The sequence below is a fragment of the Molothrus aeneus genome, chromosome 3, assembly GCF_037042795.1.
Source record: "Molothrus aeneus isolate 106 chromosome 3, BPBGC_Maene_1.0, whole genome shotgun sequence".
In the NCBI taxonomy this organism is placed as follows: Eukaryota; Metazoa; Chordata; class Aves; order Passeriformes; family Icteridae; genus Molothrus; species Molothrus aeneus.
The window spans coordinates 25319227-25344926 of record NC_089648.1 but is presented as its reverse complement, the minus strand read 5'-3'; the positions used below and the strand labels follow the sequence as shown (position 1 = coordinate 25344926).

At 37.2% G+C, this 25700-nt stretch overlaps 1 protein-coding gene across 3 annotated transcripts in view; it reads left to right on the top strand.

Moving 5' to 3' along the window:
• SRBD1 (S1 RNA binding domain 1) overlaps positions 1-16846 on the top strand; it is a 122862-nt gene extending 106016 nt beyond the window's left edge. For all 3 annotated transcript variants that reach the window (XM_066547868.1, XM_066547869.1, XM_066547870.1), the window contains 4 exons: positions 1418-1594; positions 3406-3558; positions 13974-14158; positions 16453-16846. In XM_066547868.1, the coding sequence (XP_066403965.1) occupies positions 1418-1594; positions 3406-3558; positions 13974-14158; positions 16453-16742 (805 nt within the window). In that variant the 3' untranslated portion in view covers positions 16743-16846. The remainder of the gene's footprint in view (positions 1-1417; positions 1595-3405; positions 3559-13973; positions 14159-16452) is intronic.
• The last annotated feature ends 8854 nt before the right edge of the window (positions 16847-25700 follow it).

Below are 25700 nucleotides of genomic sequence, written 5' to 3'. Positions count from 1 at the left end.
GTGGTCTAATTAGCCTGGCTTAGAATTGTTCAAGTCTGCTGTTCTGTGTAGATGCAGTCTTATGTTTTCCTTTAGACATCCAGTTTATCAGATTGTCACCCTAGCTAGATTGCAGCTGGAGCAGAGCTTTCTGTTTGTGGTTTCTGAGGCATCAAATACACTTCTTGACACATAGTACACAGGGAGGGGATGACAGTGCTGCAGTATTTGCATTAATCTGCTGAGTATTGTGCTTGAAAGACTTGAGATCGTCAGTGGAAAATTCTGTCAATTCTGTCAATACTGTGTAATGTTCCTTTGTCAGTATAAACAAGCTGGATTTCTCAATGTTTCTAAGAAATTTTAGAAGAAAATTCCATTCCTAATGATTAATATTCTGTCTGTGGTTAAAGGTGTGTCCCTCTAATTTCATTCTTAGCTTTCATCAACTTTGGACTATTTTTTAACTTTTGCTTGAGCATGAGAATAATGGAAATATTTTTTCTTTTTTCCCCCTGACATTTTATGACTCTTGCTGGTTTTGCTGGTAGTGTTTTTCTAGAATCAGTTCATGCCATTCCACAAACAGGTCACTGCTGCTGCTGACTTGAAGCAATGGCATCAGATAGATAAAGCCTAGTGGGTGACATTTCCTTCACTAGTGCCATGAGTAACTCCCCACAAGAGCTCTTCTCTCTTTTTACGATTAACATACACCACACACAGAAAGTTTTACTCACATGTACATAAAGAAAATGTGCTGCAAACCCACAACTTCCTGAAGGAGCCTGACTAACCACTGTTGCACTTCACAGGTAAGCTCTTGGCCAGGTCCAAGTTGCCCTCAGAATAAGTCATGCAGCCTGTTCCCAGCTGCTTTTTATTTTAGGAAGAGCTCAGAGAAAAGAAATAAGCTTTGTGGATCAGTTCAACTGCTTGAGGAAGGCAAGCTGCTCCCAGCCACTCTCCTTCTGGGTAGCAGATCTGAGCCCTTCATGTGCAAGGCAAGGTGTTTCAGTACCATTGGAAGGGCTGAGAGGGGGCTGTTCTTACAGGAACAATTTATCTGTTCTGAACCCTCCTCCCACACTGTTTCCTGAAGAGGGCAGCTGGGGGCAGGCCATAAGACATGACAAATTGAACTGGCATTACGGAAATAGCCAACAGATCATAAATTACACGTCCCTGGCTTACTAGTTAGGCATGTACAGAACTGGATTGCTGTACTGAGTTTTCTTGACTTGAGTGGATTCCTTCCACAGAGCTAAGATCCTTTTCAGACAATGCCTTTGGTCTGGGAGTCTATTTGCTAATTTCTTAGCAGTTTTAAAGTTTTATAAACCAGATTTTCTATAGGAATGTGTATCCATGTAATGTGTAGCACTTACAATAGTGACTGTTCAATGGTAATAAAAGTATTTTGTAAATTTTCTCTTAGACACATTGCAGGACTGAATACTAACAGGGCTAAAAATATAATTGAATGGCGAGAGAAGAACGGACCATTTATAAACCGAGAACAGCTCAAAGAAGTTAAAGGTTTGGGTCCCAAAACCTTCCAACAATGTGCTGGCTTCATCAGATTCAATCAAGAATATATAAAGACTTTTTGCAGGTAATAGAGATTTTAACTGTTCTGAATAAATTGTCTAAAATAGAATGAGAAGACTTCCCCCTTTTCTGCTTTGTATTCATGCTTGAGACTCAAGGAATCCTGCACCACTAGGTGCTCTGTGCTCTGAAAGACAACAAATTAACTTGTTAAAGTCCATGGTTGAAGATAGTTTTTCCCCTGAATAGTCTTGGCTTGTTAGCCTAGTCCTCTAAGTCAGGTTTTGATAAATATGTAAGTTGAAATAAAAATTTTACCTCTGAATTGCTAAAAAAAATTTGTCGTGCAGCAGTGTTGTGATTTGAGATATTAAAACTTTAGGCTTGTTTTTCAGACATAATACAGAGATCTGTAAATTAACTAATTTAATATGATAAAGATTATTCTGCAGAACTTAATGGTAGTAAACTAGTGCAGATTTTTGGAGTTTCAATTTCATTACCTGGAGAGAGGAAGTTGAGTATCTGCCTAGATTAAACTATGTCTATATTATACTCCTGTTCCTAGCAAGTGCGATGTGACTGTCTTCTGTCTGAAATACAGAACCTTTGGAAAGGTTCCTGTGAGGCCTTTTCCCAAGTCCAGTTTGTCAACAGTGCATCATCCTCTTCTGTCATCTCATTCCCTGATTCTGTACCATGTCTTCTACTCTTTCAGCCATTCATAGAGCTCCTCTTGACCTTTCTACAACTGGAAATGCCCTTTCTAGCACAATGTCTCTTCTCCTGCCTTTTCTCATTTCTCCTTCCAAAATAAAGAACTAAGAAAGGGCATGGCAGTAGCTCCATCCCCACACTTTTGCCATTGGCTTTTCTCAAAAAAAAAATATTTTCCTGGGAAGCAGACACTATGTTTTAGCCAGGGGCAGTGCTCAGAAGCAATGCTGTATTCCCAGTTGCTGCTGGCCGAACAGCACATGCGTAACTTCCAGGCAGGATGTGGGCACATGGGGACTGGCTTTCTGCCCAGGTGGAAGGTGTACAGATTGGTTGCCCATCTGGCAGGGAGGCATAGGCTGCAGGCCAAATGGTGCTCGCTGTAAGCACCAGAAGACCAAAGAAATTGCTTCCAAAGCTCTCTATGATTGATAGGTCTTACCTTGTACAGATCTGTTCTAGGTTCTCTAGTTTGCAATGCAACCAATGAAAAAAGGTTGGTGGCTTTTTCCCCCCTCCAAATGTTCATTGGTGAAATGTGAACATTGTTTTGGGGGTCTTTTAACCTTCCTGGAACACAATTCTGATGTTAGTCAGATTCTGTAAAACTTGGGAACAGTGTATAACCTGAGAAATGGGTTTTAAGGCCAAAGTAAAGCTCTAACAGCACTGCCTCTACAACACTTCTTGTGGGTCCAGGTGACATAACCAGAAGCTTTTGAAAATAACTTTGATGTTTCATTTTTATCCTTTCTAATCACTTTGACTTTAGATTGCTATATGAAATAATTTTGGTGCTTTTTATGTGAAATTTAACAAATAGTGGTTATTTTAAGAATTGATATGGAAAGAGGAAAATATGTTTGCATTTCTGCCAGCAGGTGATGAGTGGAGCCCAAAATGCCACTGCTAGTTTCAGGTCCTTCAATGCATTCTCTTTTGTCCTCCAAAAGCAGGAGCCACTTGTGATTTAGGAAAAAAAACAAAGAGGCATGAAAGGAGCATTTACAGTAGGAGTAATTTTGATGCCTTTAATGTGTCCTGATAAATTTTTTTGTTTGAGGACTTCAGGGAAAAAAATATATTGGTTTTATGTGTGGACACTGGAACAGGATCATCTTCATTGAAAGTGACATGTCCATTTTTGATTTCTGGCAGTAATAAGAAAAATGAAGTTGGAAGTCATGCACTTTTGACTAAAGCAGGTGCACTGAGTAAAAAGAAGAGTAAACTAACATCATGTGCCTCACAGCAGCCCAATCCTTTGGACCAAACTTGCATTCATCCAGAGTCTTACAACATTGCAATGAGGTAAGTGATGGGAAAGCTTTTGAACCATTGACACCATCAATTTTTAAAATGAAAGTTCTGATTTTTCTGATGACAGCCTGCTCAGTCTTTTGAGACAGGAATATTTATATTGCTTTGAAGCTTTCACCCCTGTCTTCAAGAAGAAGGTATGGTTCAGATATATGTGAGCATGTGTCATTACTTCGGGCCTTTAAAATTAAATGTTGATATTGCAAGATCTAATTAAGATGTATATAAAAGTTCCCAAATACACGAATAGTATGATTGTTTTACTAAGTGGCTAAAAGAAGAGAATGGTTTTTGTGTATGTCAGAAAAAAAATAATTAGGAATCCATGTGTGCCTCTGAAATACTGCTGTAAGCTGTGATCTTTTCTATCAGCAGCCCTGGCTGAAATTGGACTCCGCTTTTCAGAAAACATCTCCCACCATAAATAGGCACATATTTATTTTTCAACTGGATTTTACTGAACAGGTTCTTTTCTTAAAAAGTACTGAAGCTAATTTCACTAGTAGCCAGTTGCTTTAAGGTTCTTATGATCTCTGTTGAGAATATTATGCCTGGACAAACAAACTTGTCCTTCCTGTTTTATAACCAAAACCATCTTTAAACCTCAATGAGAGATGCAGAACTTCTGACTTCACAAAGCTTGATTTTCTTACCTAAAAAGTCATACAGGATATTGCATTTTTAGGACACCTTCCCTTCAGGGTGTACTCTGTTTTCTCCTCCTATCCGTAGGTCTCCATGTTTTCCTTCTGCTAGGCATGCAGTGAACTTTTGTTTCCATCCTCTCCCTGCCACAGTTGATCCTTCTTTGTGCTTGATTCTAGGACCCACTGTTCAATTTCCTGTTAGAGTCTATTGCAATTGTGCAGTGTGTAGATAACTTTGGTCTCTCCTTTTCCATGACCATTCCCCTTTTTTCCTTACACATCAACATTTCCCTGTGTAGCTGTGGGAAAAAAACATCATTCAAGATCCTCATCTTAAAGATCTCTTGTTTGGTAGGTGGATTTTAGGGTGTACAGCTTGATCACCCTAACTGAAAATGATTCCATGTAAGTCAGTTAATGTGAAAAACAAAAATGAATTGATTATTCAAAAATAATTTTGATTTTCAATATTGAATTTCATTCAATTTAGATTTCAAGTACTCAGATTTTTGTCTTTATCTTTCCAGCCCTGGTACACTAATAACATTGTTAGTAAAGTGTCACAATGCTACCTACCAGCCTTGCTTAAAGCCTGATGTGGACAGATTGCTTTAGAGAGCAGAGAAGTACATGCAGTTAATGGTGGAATAGTACAGTAATTTCCCTACATACAATATTTTCACAAGGGCTGGTCAGAAAATAAAGAATTGTAACTTGGTTTCCAAAGCAGCACAGGTGACTTTTATATATGAAGTGGTGAGTGGGATTATTACTGCATAGGGTAGAACAGATATTCACATACAGCTGAAATTGTATCATTTTGGTAGGTAGCACATATCATATAATTGTGGTTTGAAATTCAACTGAGAACCTATCACTAGCACTATTTAACAAAAAGCAGAATGAAAAAATTAATGAGCATGATTTTTACATCTCAGCCAAGACAGTGGTTTGAGTCCTAGGCTTGTGCATGTTTCAGTGAGGGGGCTGGCACCTATTGCACAGCCAGCACTGCTTAGAAGGTGCCTTGCTGAGTCTTAAAATGTGCACAGCTTCAGACCCAGACTTAGATTGCTTCTAAGCCAGTGCAGGAGTATTACATGGCTGAAGACCAGTATTAATCTATCTCATCATCTCTCTTTATCATGCAAGTACTTTACAGCAGATTTCCTGCAGTGCCATTTTCTATTCTCTGTTTCTCACCAAACACTTTGTCGTCCTAGATAGAATTTTCAGATGAAGTATTTAGTTTGACATCCATCTATGACATCCAAATGCATGTCATAGATGTTGCACCAAACAGGATTTTGTTGTGGGGTTTTGGTTTTTTTTTAATGCAAAAGAATATAAGTTGATTACAAAGCAAATATAAAACAACAATTACAATATCTGCTAATGAAACACCAGAACTAATAAGCATAGCATCTCTCTCTGTACTAATTGTATCAGTCTTTTCTTCATCCTTTTGGCTTTCTCTGTTTTACTTGTTACATTTTTTGTACCTCTACACATAGTATGATGGGGGTAAAAAAATCTCCAAGTGCTTTCTGTGAATGTACTTTATGGACAACAGTATCTGTATTTTTCTCTTGTTTCCTTGAAAGCATATTAAATATGTAGGTGATAACTTTCATGGTATAGATTGTATGACTGTGCAGCAACTTGATATCACAAAATGGTATGGGAAAGAGGACAAATATCTTTAATGTTTTTTCATTATGGCAAATAGCTGTTTTGAGAAAAGAAAATACAGCTCTGCAGCAAACTGATAAAAGCCAAGATGTGTAGTAATAAAAATTGACACTGGTGACATTAAGGGCTAAATATAAACCAGACATCCTCCCCTCAAGCAACTAATGCTATAATTTAGCAATGATTATATATTTAAAATGACTTTTCAAAAAAAACATATGAGCTGCTAAGTTTCTCAGAACTTATGAAAACAGCTTTCTAAACCTTTTTTCCTCCCTGAGTATGAATTAGGAAAAAATTTACTAGGAATTCAGACTGCCTGGAGGATTCAGTCCAAAGTTTATCAGGGCTGTTGGCAAGTTTTGCTGACAGGCAGTGGATGGGACTGGGCTTGTAATTCTTTTTTTGCTGAGCCTACGTTCATGAGAAAGCTTTTGAGAGCCTGAAGATCAAATCATGTTCTTGGTGTTGGTTGGAGGTGTCTTATGGAAATTGGTCAATATCTGAAAGTCTTTCTAGAATGTTAGAATTAAACTAGTTTCAAACCTAATTGATAATTCTTATAACTTAAAATGCATGAGAAAAGTTAAAACTGTTAGATGTAGGTTAGAATTGATATTTCATAATAAAGTTTTGAAAATAATACATCTTAAAGAGTTCTGTGACTCTAGTGCTATCAGAGTATTTATTCTTTTTCTGTGCTTACACTGACCTGTTAGGGAGTGTGTCAAGTTCACAGGTGGATCTGTCTTGCCAAAGGGCAGAATTGTCCTGAATATGAACAGATTTGATCAAAAATCCAGTATTACATACCTCTTACCATGAAAATTAAAATGTATGGAATAGCTGCTATGTAATTTAATCCTAAAGGCTTCCTCATGCAATGCCTACCACATCTTGCTATAGAAAGTAGTTTCTGAAAGTTTTACTGGACTAAAAGTTTTCATGGAAAATTGCATTTATTTTTAAATTAAATAAGATGGTGATTTTTATCCACTGCTTATAGCCAAATTACCCAAAGGCAGCAGTCTACATTGCAGATTTATGACATGCAAAATTATCAGGTTTTAAAACAGTGTTTTTGAGGGATAGAAATTTACCAAAATTTGAAACCACTAATTTTCTTTTTCAGGACTATTTTGTAGCTTGAAAAGCCAATCCATTAAAGAAAAATATGGTTAAATAATTAGTCTCAAGTGGTGACTTCGGTTGCCAAACTTCAGGCTGGAGCCAATTTTTAGGGCTGATTTAGAAAAATAGGGTTTTTATAATGGAAACACTGATGTAATCTTTACTACAGTGGCACAAATGGTGCTGGTATGATTGATTTATGACATTTAAGCATCTTAACTTAAAATCTGTACAATTTCTGTAAAATAATTGGAAAATATCCTACTAGTGATTTAACACGCTCTGCAGAAGACCCCAAAGCATTTTTCTTCATGGTTTCCACACTGACAAAGCTTGGCTTTGTCGTGTGCAGTGATCAAGCTTACAAACACCTCTAAATACTATGATTTGGAATTTCCAAAAAGCTAAATAAAAACCTGAAAACTTTATAGACAGCCCATTTTCCTGCAAAGCAGAACCATGTTTTATGTTTTTGAAAAGTCTATATGTGAAAACCAGTTAATAGTGGCAGAATCTTCTACATACAATTAATACAATATGTAGAGCATATCCAATTTCTTGGTATGTGTTGTTAAAGGATTGGTAGGAAAACCAAGGAAATATTTAGGAAGTCCCCAGAAGTTATGCTTATAAACCAAAACAACCAGGTTATGCTTATAAACCAAAATGTTGGAAAGAAACAGTGTTTTTTCTTTGTTCTGTCAGTCTGCTGGGTGCAGTTGGTTTCATGTGACTGAATTTTAACATTTGCTGACTTTTTTATTTAAATCTCATTAAAATGCTTTTTGCAAAAGCTTGGCACTCAGAATGTGTATTTGCTGCTCACAGATTGCAGCATCTGGCTGACAGGTTGTATTTTAGCCTGACCAAGAAATAAAAATTTTTGCCAATGTAAAAGATCTAAAGCTGTGGCTTAGAATAGCAGAGGTAAGGATCTTCCTTGGCTAATTCCCCAGGTTTTGGACCTTGCCTGGTAGAGGCCAGTCCTGCTTACTGTGATTGGTTGTCCCTTAAGATAAGTTTTTGACATACTAGGCAGCATCACTTGGAGTGAAGATTCACATCTTGCCATTCTCTGTGTATTGATAATGGTTCTTGATATCTTCAGCAGGAATTCAAAGTCCCAAGGGAATTCAGCAAGCACTCATTCATGGGCTTTTTCTTCACTGAAACAAACCACTTCCATTTGGTGCTGATTTCAGCAAGGTGTTTGTGTCGTTAACAGTTTATATTCCATTGCAGGCCAATCAGTCATATTTCAAATATCGCTGGTGTTTCTTGTACTCTGCATGGGTGGATGCAACAGCTGACTCATAGTATCTCATTTGCTTTGCTGGTAAGCTGCATTTGCTGGCTTTGAAGGCAAGTACTGGCACATAAGAAAATGCAGAAGAAAAACTGTCGATGGCGCCACCAAAAGAAAGAGATTTTTCTCTTCTGCCCTTTATGCAACTGGAATTTTGTCCTTTGATAGCATTTCCAGCTCGCTGGCAGGCTGGCTTGCCTCTGTCCAGATCCCCTAGTTGTCCTGGAACAACTGAGGCAATGCTTAAGGGGAGTAGAAATCAGGGAGGGAATTATTACTTAGTATGGTATTTGAGCATTGAAAACTAGTTATTGTGTTCTATTTAATAATGCAGTCTACATGTGACTATTTTTACAGAGGATAGGAATTGTTACTGTGGTAGGAGGCCTTTCCTTACAAAGACATCAGAAATATCTTTTGTCCACTTGAATGAGACTGTACTGGCATGTACACACACATGTGTGGGTATTCTCATTATTTAATGTGCAGACTAATACTTTAAGAAGTCTTACATTTGGGGGCTTTTTAGAAGAAACTTTAAAGAGTTAAACTCAGTCAATTAATGAAACTTTATGACTATTTCCAATAGCCAATGTACAGCCCTAATTACAGAGAACACTCGCAGAATTGTGGCATTAAGTATTATAAATAACTGTTCATATTAATCACTTTAAAAGGCCAATTCATTCACAGGTTTTACTACTAACTTAGCTGGATTTTTAGAGGCCATATTTTTGTAAGCTATCTTGTCAGTAAACAGAAGACCAGAAAAAGCTTTCACTGCCAATTGCCATCCAGTAAAGACAGTTTAAAACTTTAATGTGTTATAAAATACAGTTAACAAGAATGATTAGAAGAACTTGGAAATAATGGAGAAATATGCTCCATTTACACTGTAAATACTAGACCCATAAATCAAATGTATTTTTAATTTGTTGGAATTTTTGGGACTTACATAACTTCCCACTAGTTGCATTTAGAAAAAAATATTGGGCAAAACCCTCACAAGACCTTTTTAATGGAATTTTCTCCTTTAAGTGTAGTATACTAGTTCTTTGTGGATAACTAATCATGTTTCACTATTTTGTATCTCGGGTTGCACTCCAGTTACGTGATATATCAGTAGTCATGAGAGCAGCCAACAGCAGCGTGACTAATGGTATGGGGGTAAAGTGGCTATGCTGCAGTGGAACTGTGTCTTTTCTTTTCTCATTTAGAAACTCATTGTTTCTTAAAATTTGTAAGTTGAAAATGTCATAGACTGAGTGCTTTCTGCATGCTGTCAACTAATCTACATTATTAATAATTTATGCATTTGAAGAAAAACATACTGGTTCGACAGCTTTGTCTAGCTGAACCACATAAGTAATTTTAGATATATTTGAATCTTTAGCTCTGTGTCCAGCAATGAATTACAGAAAATAATGCAGTAATACTGTTTGATACCTCGTCTTCATCAGTAATCAAAAATTGAAGATCGGTATCACTGGTGGGAGCAAGAGCAGTCAACATCTGCGTTAGACAAATACCGCTTTTGCACTTCCAAACATTACTAAAACATAAATGTCTGCATAAGTTAAGTTTGTTACTGTCATAAATGTACGTTTTACCTAACAAAGTGCATGCTAATGCAGAGTTGTTTTGTTTTCAGAGTGATTATGCTGCTTTGCCATTAATTCATGTGTGTACTGTGACAAGATGTAATGGCGTATCATGTTGCTTTAATGTAATGAATCCAGTACTCCCAGCTCTTAAGTCGTGTTGCTGGAAATGATTACATAAAACAGAAATGACTGTGACTAAAGCCCTTGCAAAGCTTTAGAACTCCTGCACATTATAAGAAGCTTTTCAGGGGATGGTTAGAGTAACTTCTTAAAAATTTAGTGTAGGCTTCCCTTGGTAAAATTTTTACTCTTTTCTGACTATTTTTTGCTTTCCAGTGAAATTTACATTATCTTTTAAGCATTGCAAAGGTTGTGCTATAATTTTGTGCAGATGTGTATGTTAAGTGAACATGATGTGCTTATTTGTTACATTTATGCTACTTTTCTTTCTTTCTTTATCTGAATAAGATGGATGAAATTATGTATTAAATAAAAACATCAGTCATTTATCCATGACCATTCTCTGCAGGTCCTGTAAGACTGTGAAGAGATTACTTTTAAAATGAAGGTGATTGCAAAGGTTTCTGAGTATTCTCTAAATCTCAAAACCATAAAACTCAAAATTCTAAACTATTTAAATTTCACCCTGTTCTTCCTAAGACTCTGGCAACTCTTGATCTGAGTTGATGTACCTTGAGCAGGAAGTTCACCATTCATTCACATACTCAGCATTTGAAGAAGCAAGGATATTATGTCTTAGAAGAATGACCTCACTTCAGAAAAAAAATCTCATCTTCCCCATTTCTGTTAACTTGTCTTTAGGTTTTGTCTTTCTAGTAGACAAACATAGCACTTGAGCTACTGCTATGTATTATTTATTTCACATATGTAGCCAGGCAAATACTTAAAGGACTTTCATTTCTGCACAGATCATTCATGTTCTTATGTTCTGCAGCTGGAGCTGTTGTTTACAAATTGTGTGAGTGAGATATTTCAAGGATTGTAGTGAGATCGTTTAACATTAAGATCAAAATATTTAAATTAAGGGAAACCTCTTTTTCCCTCTCATAGTTGTATCTGAGTGTTACAACCAACTGCATTTTTTTTTCCTGATTTAGAAATACCTTGTGGAGGAAGTTGTTGTGTTGCGTTTTTAATAAGGAGAAAAATAAATTTTTTCTTAGCAATGACATTTGAAAATAGAAATTATCAATATAATGCACCACTGTCAGTCAGAGTTGTGCTTTTTTTTTATTGGTTTTTTTTTTTTTTGTCCAAGCGCCCTCAGGCTATATTCATTTGAGTAAAAATGGTACATTAAATATGTAATTAGATTGAACAGTATTTCTAAAACTAACTGCATCTGCAATCACTAACAAGTTACTTTAGTTTGGAAATACTTTAATACATAGATTTTACCAAAGCCTGTTCTAAAATGGTGAGAATTTCCAAAATACAAATAGTACTGTTTCTTATCGAGAGTATTTCTTCTCTGCACATGTGCATGCTGGGCTTTGTTACAGTGCTCTGTTTTGCCTGTGATATATAACCATAATTCTGAAATATTCTTAACAAAATTCGTGATTTTTAGAGCATTAAAATTCTGTAGAAGTTGGTGGGACTTCTCATGTACTTAGATTTGGGCACATGATGTATAAGCATCATGTTCAGGTGGAGCCAAAATTTTCCTGCGAGCAGTAACCACAATAATAAGTTATTTACGCAATTGTAATTGATAACATAGGACCCAAACCTACCATCTACCTAGCCTAGACAAGGAATCCTTTTTCATTTCAGATAAATGCTTTGGGATGTCCAGAGGGAGGTGAGGAAGGAGCAGAGGGCAAAACACTTTTAGTGAATTGTACTTGAGGGCTCAGGCACTTGGATTGTGCCCTGTTTGGTTTTCTTTCCAGCCATGTGCATATAACACCGTTCATTCTGATTGCATTATCCACACATGTGACATCTTTGTATGTAACAGGGCTTTTTTTAATATGCACTGGTGGCTGTTTTGTGTGGTTACACTTCTCAGTGGTGAAACCCACCCCGTGATCAATTTACAAAGTCAATGTCATTTTGTGAAATCCTAATGGTGAGAAAATGCTACTTAGACATACTCAAGCTGAGTTTCCATTTGAAGTGAAATAAAGCCAAGTACGTGAATGTCAGCAAACTTGTTTATAGGGGTGGGTGGTAAAGCATATATTATTTAGAAGGTTGAGTCATGAGTCTGGTCGGGTTTGTCATGTTACATCTGGCACGTCAGTCAAAGCTGGGACAGCTGCCGCCTGTCACTAGTGCTCTGGTGGGGCATTGTCCAGTGTTAGCAGCCAGCAGCCCCCAGCAGTCTGGGGAGGAACACTTCACCTGGGCCTATTTTCAGCATTATCATGGCAACCACTTTTGGGGCTCCTTTGCAAAAGAGGGTGGTTTTGTTTCACAGAACATCTGATATTTTTCATATCTGTTATTAGACAAAATATTCGAATAGTAGTGGTAAGATTTGTTAGTTTACAGGAAAAAAAATTGCACTTGATATTAGAGAACATTTTGCATCTGTTTTGCTGTATACTTTGCTTCCAAACCACCTTAAACTACTTTAAAAAGTGATGTCAAAAGTTGATATGCAGTCAAAGCAAAATTCTGTAAATATGGAGAACACCAACATCCACGGTGTCGTTACTAATTTTTATCATACTTTGCTACATGAAAGATGTGTATGCGCTAAAAGAATTAGTGAACATTATATTTATCACTACCAAGTCCAAATCTCTTTGTTTGAGCTACCTGTACAGTTAAGTCACTATGCTTGTACTTGAATTCAGTAAAGTGGAAGTTGTAACAGGTGTCCTCCTTTAGCAAAATTAATGGACATTTTTAAGTGAAGTTTTGCCCTTATGCTCAAAGGCGAATTCTGTGATTGACTGAAAGTCAGATATTCCTTTAATTATGTCTCTTCCATTTATATTTTGTTAAAAATAAATGCAGTTTTTTGTTTCAATCCATATAACTTCCTATTGCTCACCACCTGAAATAATCTCAGTTGGTTCCTTGGGTTAAAAAGAGGAAAAACAATAAAACAAAAAATACTCTGGGTCTCCTGACAAAAGAAATACTAGCCTCAGATTTTTGATAAAAATGCATCCCCTGCATGTATTTTGGCAGGGGAAAGGAGGTTGAGTACCAGGGGCTTTTGATTTCCTATAGAGCTGGAATGTCTTCCAACAAGTTCAGGGCATGAACCTGCTGGTCAGCTCTTCTTTTGAGACTTGTAGTTTACACTTGTTGCGAAGCAGGAAAAAGGAATCTCTTTTAGGAATTTGGAAGGAATGTTTCATCAGACTCTGGAGGACAGGACCAATAATTCTACCTGCCTGCTGTGGTGGTGAACATGCAAAAGAATATTGTTCTTCCTGCCAACGATAATGGCCCTGATAAAGCAGAGTAGATGAGGCTCATTCATGATGAGATGCAGGTCGTGGCTGAGATCACATATCAGGAAAAATTAATTGTTCTTAATCATGAAGTTTACAGACAAGAGAAGTGTTTCATGTAAAGTTTTTTTTAAGTTTGGTTTAAAGATTCTTAAATTAATATTTTGAGTATTCATTGTTGCTTTACTAAATTGCCGTTCATTCTAATTTGAACACAAGTGACAACTGCAACAACATTGTTCTAGAACTCTTACTGATTTCTAGGAACTTTCATGGTAAAAGACATCTTTTGGTAATAAGGAGATTCAGTTTTATTGTGAGATGAAGTAATTGGTCTGAGAAGAGATTTTAATTGCATTTTATTATTTTGCATCTAGTTTTGCAATCTGTTCCAGAAGATACATATATACAGATAGACTCTAAATTTCCACTTGTGTCAGATCAGTGATGAGTTGAGAGGACATGCACTTGAGAAACTGTTCATATAGTTTATCAGAAGTTTGTTCATGCATCAATGAAAAAATAATGGAGCAAAGGTTCAGTTCCCACTAAAGGATGTTACAAATGTTTCTGTCTTTGAACTTCCTAGGTTTTTATCTCTCATTGGAGGAAATGCAGCTGACATAGGAAAATCAGATATGCAGCAAAAAGTAAATGTAGTAATTCAAAAGGAAGGACTGGAAGGCACAGCCAAAAGGCTCAATACCACTGTGCACACACTGCAGCTGATCATTGATGGACTCACTCAGCCTGAAGGCTATGACATCCGAACAGGTAAACCTCGGTTTGGAAGGTTGTAATCTCAGTTTGTTTGTTCTACATAATAGTTTTAAAACAGCACATTTTCTTCTTCTAAAATCAGTAGCAGATTTTCATGGACATGTAACTCCATTTCGTTTCTCAGTCAAGGTAAAGGCTATATCATAGTCAGATATTTCTTTTCAGTTTTGTAGGTAAGTGTGAATCCTGTCTTAAATCATGGCATTTTCAGCCATAGGAAGGGGAGTTGTATGGCTGTTAACAAATGAAATAATTTCAACATGTTGACTTTCTACTGATTGAATCTGTGTTGGCTCTCCATCACAAAGGGGAATGCTGAGACCATGGTGAAACAGTAGCAATAAAGTTCTGTGGAGCAGTAGTGTGTAGTTCCGCACTTCTATTGCCCTGGTTTCTGGGGGACCAGTGTAAATGAAGCACGTGGCTCATGACCTACCCTGGTTAAAACCTGCAGTGGTACTGAACAGTTTGAGGTAGAGGAAAAGAAAGATGAAGTTAAACATCTGGGGACGCTGTTGTGTAATGAAAATTACAGCTGGATTCTCTTACAACAGCGGGAGATAAAGGTAGACAGCAAAGATGAAGGTTTGTAATAACAAATAAACCCATGCATAAAAACCAGCCAAACTAACATTTCTGTCCCCCTTTTTTAGTTCATGAATGGTTTCCATGCTTATTTTTTAAATATTCCTCACTAGTGATCTTGAAAATATGTATTTTCTATGTCTCAATTTCTTCTGGTGATCTCACATCTAAATTACAGTAGGATAGACTAATAACGTAGGAAGACATAAAAGCAAAAAAGAGAATCTTCAATGGAAATATTTATATTATGCTGATCTAGAACATTAAATATTACTTTAGACAGACTATGGCTGGAGAACAGCCTAGTAGACTTATATAGCTGTATGGATTTCTCCATCATGAGTTCTTCCCATGAGTCCCTTGCAGTTCTTCATGAACTGCTCTGGCATAGGTCCCTTCCATGGAATGAAGTCCTTTAGAAACAGGCTTTCATTGTTCCCTAATGAGGTCACAATTCCTGGCAGAAAACCTGCTCTAGTGTGGGCTTGCCACAGGATCACAGCCTTCTTTCAGGCATCCATCTGTTCTGGTGTAGGGCCCTCCATAAGCTGTAGGGGAATCTCAGGTCTGGCATCTGGAGCTCTTCCTCCTCCTTCCCTTGTCTGCAGAGCTGTTTCTGTCACATATGCTCACTTCTCCCTCCTGGGCTGCAATTGCTATTGCACGGGGAATTTTTTTTATTTTTACAATATTTTATCCCAGAGGCACTTACCACCATTATTAATGGGCTTGACCTTGGACAGGAGTGGATCTATTGGATACAGGCAAAGCCACCACTCACAGTAGCCCACACACACACCCCCCCCTACTGAAAAATTGCCATGCAAAGCCAATGCAGATCCAGAGACTGATTAAATTCCATTGCATTTTAGCTATAAACTTGTTCAGGCTGAATTTTATTTCTCAAAAGCAAGCAGAGAAAAATTATTGCAATTCTGGTTTGGTGATGTTCCTTGTGGAAAATCTCAATCCTTACTATATCTTGAAACGGTCAAACTATGGTAGGAAAAGATTGAGAGAGGAGCTATTCAGATGACTCAGAAGGGTTTTCTACAGAAGCTGAAAATGGTAGGGAAATAAAAGAGTTTAAAAAAATCTATCTGTGCTCTTAAATACAGAATTTGAACATTAATATCCCCGTATAATCCCTGCTTCTGATCATGCCTGTGTGATTTTCAAGTTGTTGGTGCAAGGCAGCACTGTGATGAAGCTCATGTGATGTCATGGTACAGATGAGCAGCAAGCCTAAGAACAATGCCTTGCTGACTTTTCTTTTAGTATGTGATGAATCTGAGTATTCATCTTCCTGTGAATTTGTAGCAATTTCTACAGGAATAGAATTTAATGTATAGTTGATGTAGCTCGAGTCACCTCAAGTGTTTTCTCCCTAGATCTGAGAAAATTCAAAGAATCTTTCAGTCACTGCTTACTATACAACATGCTTCTGATCCCCTTATGATAGTTTACACAAATTACACAAAATTCAGTGTACTTACTCAATAATCTAAGTCTTTTCAAGTGATTCACAAAATAAAAGAAACAAGTTATCACAGATGGGTCTTTATTTTAAAATGTACAGAAAGCAGTATTTGAGACCTAAGATCTACCTTGGGATGACTTATTAATTAGAAATCATCTGGAAACAACTCTTAGAAACCCTTTTTCTCCAGAGTCTTATTTGTGTTTCTTGTTTCCTGTAACAGATTTTGATAAACCTGACTTCAAGAGAAGCATAGTCTGCTTTGAAGACTTAAGTGTTGGTGCTGTTTTGACTGGAAAAGTTGAAAATGCAACGCCATTTGGAGTTTTTGTTGATATTGGTGTGGGAAAAGCAGGTTTGATTCCAGTGCGAAACATAACAGAAGCAAAACTCTCTAAAGTGAAGAAGAGAAGAAGCCTGGGCCTAGGTCCTGGAGAAAGAGTGGAAGTTAAAGTGCTTAATGTTGATATTCCTCGCCTGAGGATAACATTGGATCTTATTCGTGTTTTATGAGAGGGGTTTCAGTAACTGAGCCTTGACTTTAAAGGATAAGTAATGTCAGCAAGGTTATGGAGAGTCGGGCATTTAATGAATGTTGAACACATTTTGAAACCTTCAGCGCCTTGCTTTTTTTTTTTTTTTTTAAATTTTAGTTTAACAGTTTTACCACATTTCTTGTATCCTTTCTGTTAATAATTGTTGGAACAGTTTTTTGGATTACCTCCAAGCAACCTTGTTATTTTGTCTGCAGAGCAAATGAAGCTCCAGTGGGCTGTCAGACAGATCTCTTATCTGTTGTCTGTGCAAGATTTGCTGTCTTAATCTTCAGTTAGTACTGCTCGAACAGATACATCTGTAGCTCCCCTCCCAAAAAACAGCCATTCAGTTTGCTTGTTTTCTGGTTGACAGTCTAAAGGAGGGCTCCTAGTGGCAGGAAAAAAATGATCTTTTGAAGTTAAGTGGTAATGATGTTGCATCAAAAGTAGACTGAGGAAAAAACATCTACTAGAACTATTGATGGTTTAGAAATAGTTATCTTTAATTTATTTGACGTCTGTTTACCTGCGTTATTTTTGTTTGTTCAGTTATCATGGATTAACACATTTGGATGTACCTTGCAGTTTAAGGAACTTTACTCAAAGGTGTCAAAAGACATTTGTGTTGTTCTCTACTTCTGCAAAATAAAAACATTTCTGTCCATCTTTTCTCGGTGTACTGGTTCTACAAGTAATTTAACAGTCCTAGTTGTCTTTCATTCCAACATGTGCTTGATCACCAAGACTTTGATTGCTCACTGTTTCCTGCTAGGAGTGCCTAGCACAGGAGGTTTACTTCTTCTAATTAGAGACTTCTTGGTTTTGTGGTATTTTGGTGGTGTTTCAAATGGAAGATTAGTTTCTAGCAACAGCAGATATATATATATATATATGTATATGTGTATATATATATATATACACACATATGTATTTAGAGGGAGTTTACAGGTGTATATTACAGGGAGTTTTGGTGTGTTGGGCATTTATTCCTTTGCAGTCATCCTGTTTGCCTGTAAGTTGGTCTGCAACAGATGAGCCCAAATACACTATAGCAAGTGTCAAAGTTAGGAAAAGACTGCCATGGTTTGAGCTCCCAGCTCTGTGCTTTAGTTTTCAAAATGATGAGCCAGCTGTAGACAGTGTATTTTGGAGATTAAATAATCATTTAACAGATGAAAAAAGATCTTACTAGGTTCAATGGATTTGTCCACTGAAGAAAAGACAACCATTTTCTATTATGTTAAAGCTTGGAAATATGTTTTGCAGGCCTTTTGAAATTTTCCTGTAATAATTCTGCAAGGTAGATTTTGTTGTTATGAAATTAGAAACTGTAATACCATGTTACTGTCTTGGAAAATAGAGATGGAAAACAAAGAAGTTGAAATTATTTTTTTTCTGCAGGTGATACATTCACTTACAGCAGTATGTCCATCAGTAGAATGATCTAAGCACTTAGCAAATTAACTAGATTTTCTTGGCCTTCTCTAAGGAGAAGATAAACTTGATTTCCTGAAGCTCAATTTAGTGAATAATATAAAGAGTATTTTCTCTTTCTCTGGTATTTTATTTGTTACTGAAATTAATTTTCTTAATCCGTAATATTGTGAAGACCGTAGCATCTTTTGCATTTTTGTGTATGTCTCTTGGATTGTCATGAAATTCTCTAAATGCAAGACATCTTGAGACTGTTTCTCTCCTGTTAATTCACAGGAGGCATTTTACCTATTCAGAAGACTGACCCACAATTCATTGTACGTACTTATAAACAGTTTGCTTTCTCCATAGAGTAACTCAGCAGCTTATCCTGTGTCACCACAGGGACTGTAGGGGAACATCATGTCTATCTCTTCAAATGCTACCACAGCAAAATGGGAAGTTTATGACTTCATGTAATATGTCTTACATGTCTGCAGCTTTGCAAATGTAATCCCATTATTTGTCAGCTAGTGCTGTGCCTTAACTACCTCCCACAAAAGTATTTTTCCATTGCAATTTCTTTTTTTCTTTGCCAGAACACAGCAGCTAAAACAGCCTAGTGAGAGTCTGACAAGGATGAATATGCACAATGTGAACTTCTCAGGTTTTGTCAGATCTTTGGAGATTAAAAAACTATTTCTTCTTAATGTAATTCTCAGTTTTCATCTTGAATTCTTGTGATGTTCAGATTTTTGACATCAAAGCATCAAACCTGTTTTCTGTAATTCATCTTCGCCTTTAGTTTCTGAACCAAGACATGATTTTTTTTCCTGAATGGATTTTTTCCCATTTGAAATGTTGTCCAATCTTTGGACAAGTTCAATACTGCTTACTGGTGCAGCCTTCAAAATTTTCAACAAACGCCTGCTTCCTCCTGGTCTTAGTTAATTGCTTTAAAGTACAGTTTCTCTGAAGAATTAAATACAAGTCTTTAAGTCTCACTAAAATTTCTGCTTTTGCCTTAAGCTGTAGATTCCAAGGCATCTACACACCTTGTAGTGTAGTTCCACCTCTCCCCAGAGAGAAAATCCAGCTCATTGATCTTGGATGACAGTCTGCCTTTTTAGTCCCACCCTCACTCACAGAGTCTGGTATTTTGCAATCACCTTCCCCTGATATGCAGACACATAAGAAGAGCTTCTAAAGATTTCCTGTGCTTCAGATATTACACAAAGGAGAAGAATTTTTCTACTAAGCAAGATGGCACTTGTATGCCTGGCTGTAGTAATGCAAAACAAGAGTTTTAAAGAAGCCATTTGTTTTGGTTTTATTCTTGCCTCAGGCAGTTTTAGACAGCATATATCAATTTTCCAGAAACTTGTCAACCTCAGGAATGATTTAGTATGCTGTTAAACATAATAAAATCAATAGGAAAACAAATAGAATTTCCATGAGGAGCAGACGTTTGGAGAAGCTGGTCCATATGGCATATAGACATGCTGGAATTTGGGCTTTGTGGGGTACTTGTGTTAGAAAAACTGCATACCACGGGAAAGTAATGCATAATTCAGGAGAACAAATAATCTAACAGCTTTGTGGTAGTGTGTCTTGAACTTGGTGTCTGTATTTATTTAACAACAAATACACTTGGAAACTCTATGCCTGGAAGCTAGAAACCAAACATGAATCATATTTGTCTAATTTCAGAGCTTTCTATAAGGAGCCTTACCCACTGTGAAGTGAGTGCTGAGTGAGTTCTTGAAGAGCACCTTGTTTTTCTAGACTTCCTGAGGGTCATTCATGTACCTACTTAGCTCTGCTTATAAGGACATCCAGCTTCAAGACTATCAATCCTGTGAGACAGTGGAAGGTACAAGCTGGTAATGCCAGTCCATGTTACTCTCTGTCTCCCTTTTTTTTCAAGGTTTCAGAAAGAGCTGAGAGGGAGTTCATGTGTCTCCAGGGCTATGTAAAGGTTGGGCCAGTCAGTAATTCCATATTCCTTCCTGTTAGAGACCACCTAAAGGTTTGAGAGCACCTCTGTTTACTGGTCCCAAAGTTTCCTCACCTGCCTCATGGGCATGTAGAAACTGTAACTGTTTAGAAGTGTTTCATTTTGAGAAATCCCTTTGAATCCATACTCTATAAAGCTTCACAAGTAAATGATGTGTCTGTGTTTCTCACAGCAAACCTCGGTGACTAGTTTATAGAGAACTTCAATTGCCTGTTTCCACTTGAGCCTCTAAATGGTCCCTCTGGTGGATGTTGTAACTCTGTGCTGGCTGCAGGTACCTCCTGCCAGGAGGCTGTTGGAGATCACTGCTTATTGACAGGTATTTCTAGGAGCTGACCATCTAGAATTATGGTTGGGCATTTTATCAGATATAAGTCACTCATAACAGCAAGTGATGACAATTTGTAGACCCCTGGAGATGAACAGCAAATCATAAGAAGTGTATGTATTGCACCACAGGCTTTACTACAGCTTCTGCAAGCATGAAATAACAAATTCTGTAACTTGGAATAACAAAATTCTTCAATCTGGGAGGGACCTGTGCAAGAGTATTGCTTCTGTGTTAGCTTCCACAATGGAGACTGCTGCTTTTATTCAAGTCTGTTGGGCTTCATGCTGTTTCTATAACTGTTAGGTCTCCTGTGAGCATGTTCTAGCTGCATCAAGAATCCTAAGAGATTCTCCATGTTTGAAAGTGAGAGAGACCTGATGGCCACGTCCAGATCAAGGTGAGTCATCCAAATGAGCATATTAAATCTAAACAAAAGTTCGGGGTAAAGCACTGAAATCTCATCTTTCATACTTTCTGTCCCTGACTAGGAGCTGACACATGTTTGAAATTGATCACCTTGCCCCTTGTTTCACTAAATAGAGCTTTTACCTTATTTGACTTCTAGAATTGAAAAACACTAAGGCATGTTCAACACAGCAGTCCAATTGTTATTATTAGAAATTTTTGGTTTGTTTCCCTCTCTTTTTCTCCAGAAGAAACAACAAAGACAGGAGCATTTAGTAAACTGAATTACTTTTTTACCTTTATTAAATCTGGTTGAGTTCAGGCTTTTAATTTTTGAGACATTGTGTTTAAGCAATAATCAGGAGACCAGCACCTCAGAAAAGTTAATTAGAGTGTTGGGGTTTTTTCTTATCTTACAGATCTATTTATCCTGCTGCACTTGTATGTTACTAAATAAAAAGTGTTTTCAGTATACAATCAGCTAAGCTGGAGTTTTGCATTATCATATCTCAATGACAGTCATATTTCTAGGAAAGACTGCCTTTATTTGTGGTCAAGCAGAGAATTTTTTGCATCTGAGTCACAATGAGGTATGTGGAAATAATGTCATGAGAGGAACTGTTATGCTTGAGGGTCATTTACAAAGACCAAATAGAAGTGAAATCTTAGGAAAGTACTTTCACCTCAGAATTAAATGTGTGGAATATCTTGGCAGAGAGTGGAAACTGCCACATACCAGAAGCTATATGGCACCATGATTGCTTTTTTGTGTGATGAGAAGAGGGAGGGGCAGGAAATGGAGGGATGTGGGGAAGAACATCCTGCAAGATGTAAATGGTCTTATGGGAATGAAGTTAAAATGATGAAATGCAAATAGCAGTAATGTAGTGATAATGCAATAGTTGTAGAATCTGAACCTGGTTGTCTCTTGCTTCCTGTACCTCCCATGAAGGTGAAAAATAAGCATAACTATTTGTTATAGCTAATGGAAATTGCATATCTCATATCAGTGCATATTGTAACTAAAGAGTAGTGTGGAACTAACTGGCTTCAAGAGGCAGAAACACAAAATATGTGCTCTTAATTGATTTGCTTCTCATTTGCCAGTGTTGCTGTTTCTAGCTAGTTTATTAGTAGATCAGTCCTTGCTCATCAGCACTTCTGGGTGAGAGAGTGCAGCTGTCATGTGTGACGTATGCATTGTCCGTCACCATATAACAGGCAACCAACAGAATTTTTATCATTTTTACCCAGCAGGAAGAGTCCTTGAAAGACTGTTTTGTCATACCTTTTTTCAATCCCTTGAAATAATTGTGTGGCTATATTTAGTGCATGGTGTGGGTAGATGCAGAGCCAGTTAAAAGTGAAAATAGCAGAAAATCCTGCTTTTTGTATACTGGCTAGAATTTTTTTCCAAGAACACACAGCCTCACTGATTTCAGATCTGTACTGATGATTAACTTTTTATGTACGCATATGCTTGTTAGCTAGCCTCTTTGCTTGCCTGAAATACAATCTTTCCTGGAGTGCTCTATGTGTGAGATAGTTACTCAGTTTTAAATTTAAGCCTGTTCTCAAGGTGTTGTCTCTTATGGACTGTCCAGTTTAGAATTGGTCCAAAGTAGCCCAGACATGTTAATCTTCAGTGTGTTTTATGAGGCCTTGTGTTTTCTGGGACACAGAATAAGTAATAATGTCAGAGCTGAAAGAAAAGAAACATTGTCCAATGTTTGCTGTTGATGGAGTTTTAGTTTTTTGTGTCTGATGATACATGGTCACTCTTCATGGAAAAGAAGGAGTGTTGGCAAAGCTTATGAAGTGAATTTCAAATTTTGTCATTCATTAAACTTATAAGAAGATTTTGTGTCATTCAAAATGACAGGAAAGGAAAATGTCTGCTTTGGTGGTTTGAAGTCCTTGACAGTCTTTGGCACAGTTGTTTCCAATATTTCAGAGTATTAAGCTTCTCACTTGGATCAATTTGCAGTAGTGTGTTTTTTTGGGAACCAGTGTCACTTGTGTGACAATCTGACCCTTTTTAGAGACCAGCAAAACAACAGTAAGAAAATTCCCACCTATGGGAGAGGAGGTTCAGGTCTTGTCCGAAACCAACCATATGGGTTGCCCATATGGGCAGTTTTTCAGTTAAAGCCTTCTGAAGCAGTTTTTCAGTTGAGAGGAGTGGCTTCCTCAAGTCTTCCCTCTTGTCTTTGTTGAACCAGAATATCACTGGTTTATTGAAATTTGTCTTTGCCAGTCTTTTTTTTATTGTCTTTTTTTTTCCCTAATGCTGATCTGCAGTGAGTTATTCACAATGAGGGAAACCAGAGTGCTGCAGAGCTTTGTTTTCAAATGTAAGTACAATTTCATTATTTCAGCATGTGTTCTATGTCCTTTTAAGTGTAACTTGTATCTGGGTATGTTGTGAGAAATATTAGAACACTTCCCATATAATAGGGGTGACAGTTACAGTATTAACTGATTTAGTGGCTATTGGATCACAACTGTGTGGGAAGGCATAGTGCTCCACAAACTGTCTATTCAAGGAGAACTTTGAGATACCGTATGATTTGATTTTCAAATGTGGAAAAAGTTAATAAAGGATCAGAGGAGTGCCCATCCTCTGTATCAAACAAGGCATGGACTCTGCAGGGGAAGTGTTATGTGACCTCATTTGAGGCAAGGCAATGGCTTAGTGCCTATCCATAGCATAACCATAAGTCAAAGTTAAGGATAAATTGTATTTTTCTCTATCTCCCTTGCAGCATGAAGGAAAGTCTTTTTCCAGAGATTTCTTATGTCTGCCCTTTCCTGCACTGTTCTTTAAAAAAGAGACTAGAGCCTGTGTAAGAGCAGAAGGTAGGACAGCAGTCCTGAGCCCATCCAGTTCCAGTGGGCTCCATCTGATTCCATCCCAGGCATCTCAGTACAGGATCCCTTTTGTAAGATTTATTGAGCCCCTTTGGCTCAATATGGGGGAAGCCCCCAACCAGCCATAGGCCTACTGGCAGTGAACTGGGATTTCAGTTGGACCCAAAGAGGACTGTGACTGTTCAAATGGAATTTACACAAAGGTGGTGAGTCTCTGTGCAGGTGATGCTGTGTTTTGGGAGTATCAGCTCCCTTGTCAAATCCACAGAAGCTACTGATATGGGCTGTAAATTAGTGTTGATTACAACATTAGTGTTGTTGATCTGCATTTCAAACTGAAGCTTTGCTGGTCATAATAAAAGGGAGGGAGACTTTGTTTTACATGTAAGCAATTACAGCGTTCCAGAAGCTCTTTTTTATGACTTCAAACACATACAAGGATAGCTAAAAATTAACATCTAATGTATTCATTGCATAGCAAAAATATAAATATATGTGCCATCTTTATTCCCTTATTTTATTTCTGTTTGTAAACTATGCTCATTGATGCATCTATTTTCTGTATTTCTGGCTAAATGTTGGCAGGACAGACATAGATATATCTAGGAATGGACATGCAAGAAACAAGCTATACAGAGCTTTAAAAATATGTATGTTTGTGATCTTAGAAATAGGATGGTTTTGGTCAGAAAAACTTCACTCTGCAGACCATCAGGCCAAAAAATATTTTTTCATGTTTCCTTTTGTTGAGGGTAACATGTTCATAGTTTTCTACTGGTGCAGAAAAGAGAGACAAGTTTTTAGGTTGTGTTTCACTTAGAAAGATTTATGGAAATTACTTATTTAAAGAATTGTTTAAATGAAGGTGCACCTTAGCAAGATGGACTTTGGATTCTCTGTATGATTTTATAAATTTTTCTTTTATCCATGCAGTGGCTTTAGCATTTGCAAAATGCCAGTGTTGCATACTTCCATACTTTTCTAATAGCATCCTAAGGGAGCAAAGATCATCTCAGCAGCAAAAATTTTTAAAAAGGAGTGGAGGAAGGCATGAGGCCCAAGTTTACTGTGTAATTTAGGTGTGTTCAATGTTCTTGCTGTATCCTGCAGAAACACCTTTGGTATTATTTCACTCAAACAGTACTTTGTGAAAATAATTCTTGAAGGAGCTTATAGCAATGAGCAAGTAGAATGTTCTCAATGGCACAGAGATTGACTGTTCATCATGCCTGATATATATTGCTTTGTCTAACAACTTGCCCCAGCAGACTTACAATTGTGTTCTCTCTGAAGACCCTCCCAGCTGCAAGGCCTGATTGACGGAATCTGTGGGCAGATGCACTTGCCAGACTCCAATAAAGATGGGGCCTTGGGAACATCTAAGGCAATTATTGACGGGCAGCAATCCACTAATCAGACAATTTCAAAATTAATCCCACAGTCCCTTACTGTATTAGCTTTCCTTCTTGTTTGTATTTATACAGCAAATTCATGACTTCAGTGAATACTCTCCCTTCCAGCCCAATTATGTATCTCTGAGGGTATTAAATTAAAAACAGAAGAAATATTGAAAGTGGCTTGCAATTAGTTTCTTTAAAAAGTGGTATGGCACTCACAGGCTGGGGTTCTTAATATGTTGCTTGATAATAAAAGTAAACAGGTTTTTTTTTTCTCATACAAGTAAGGTAAGTATTCCTAATATGCCTTGTTATAAAGCAGCCTGTATATAATGAGAGGGGGGAAAGGGTGATTTGATTTTGGAGTTTAATTATATCTTTGTGAAATTCTTCTACAGTAACTGACAAATCCACAGCGTCTCCAAATAACATAAACAGATTTTGGGTTGTGCATTTTGATTTATCTTTCCCTTGTTTTATTCTGATCACTTTATAATACAA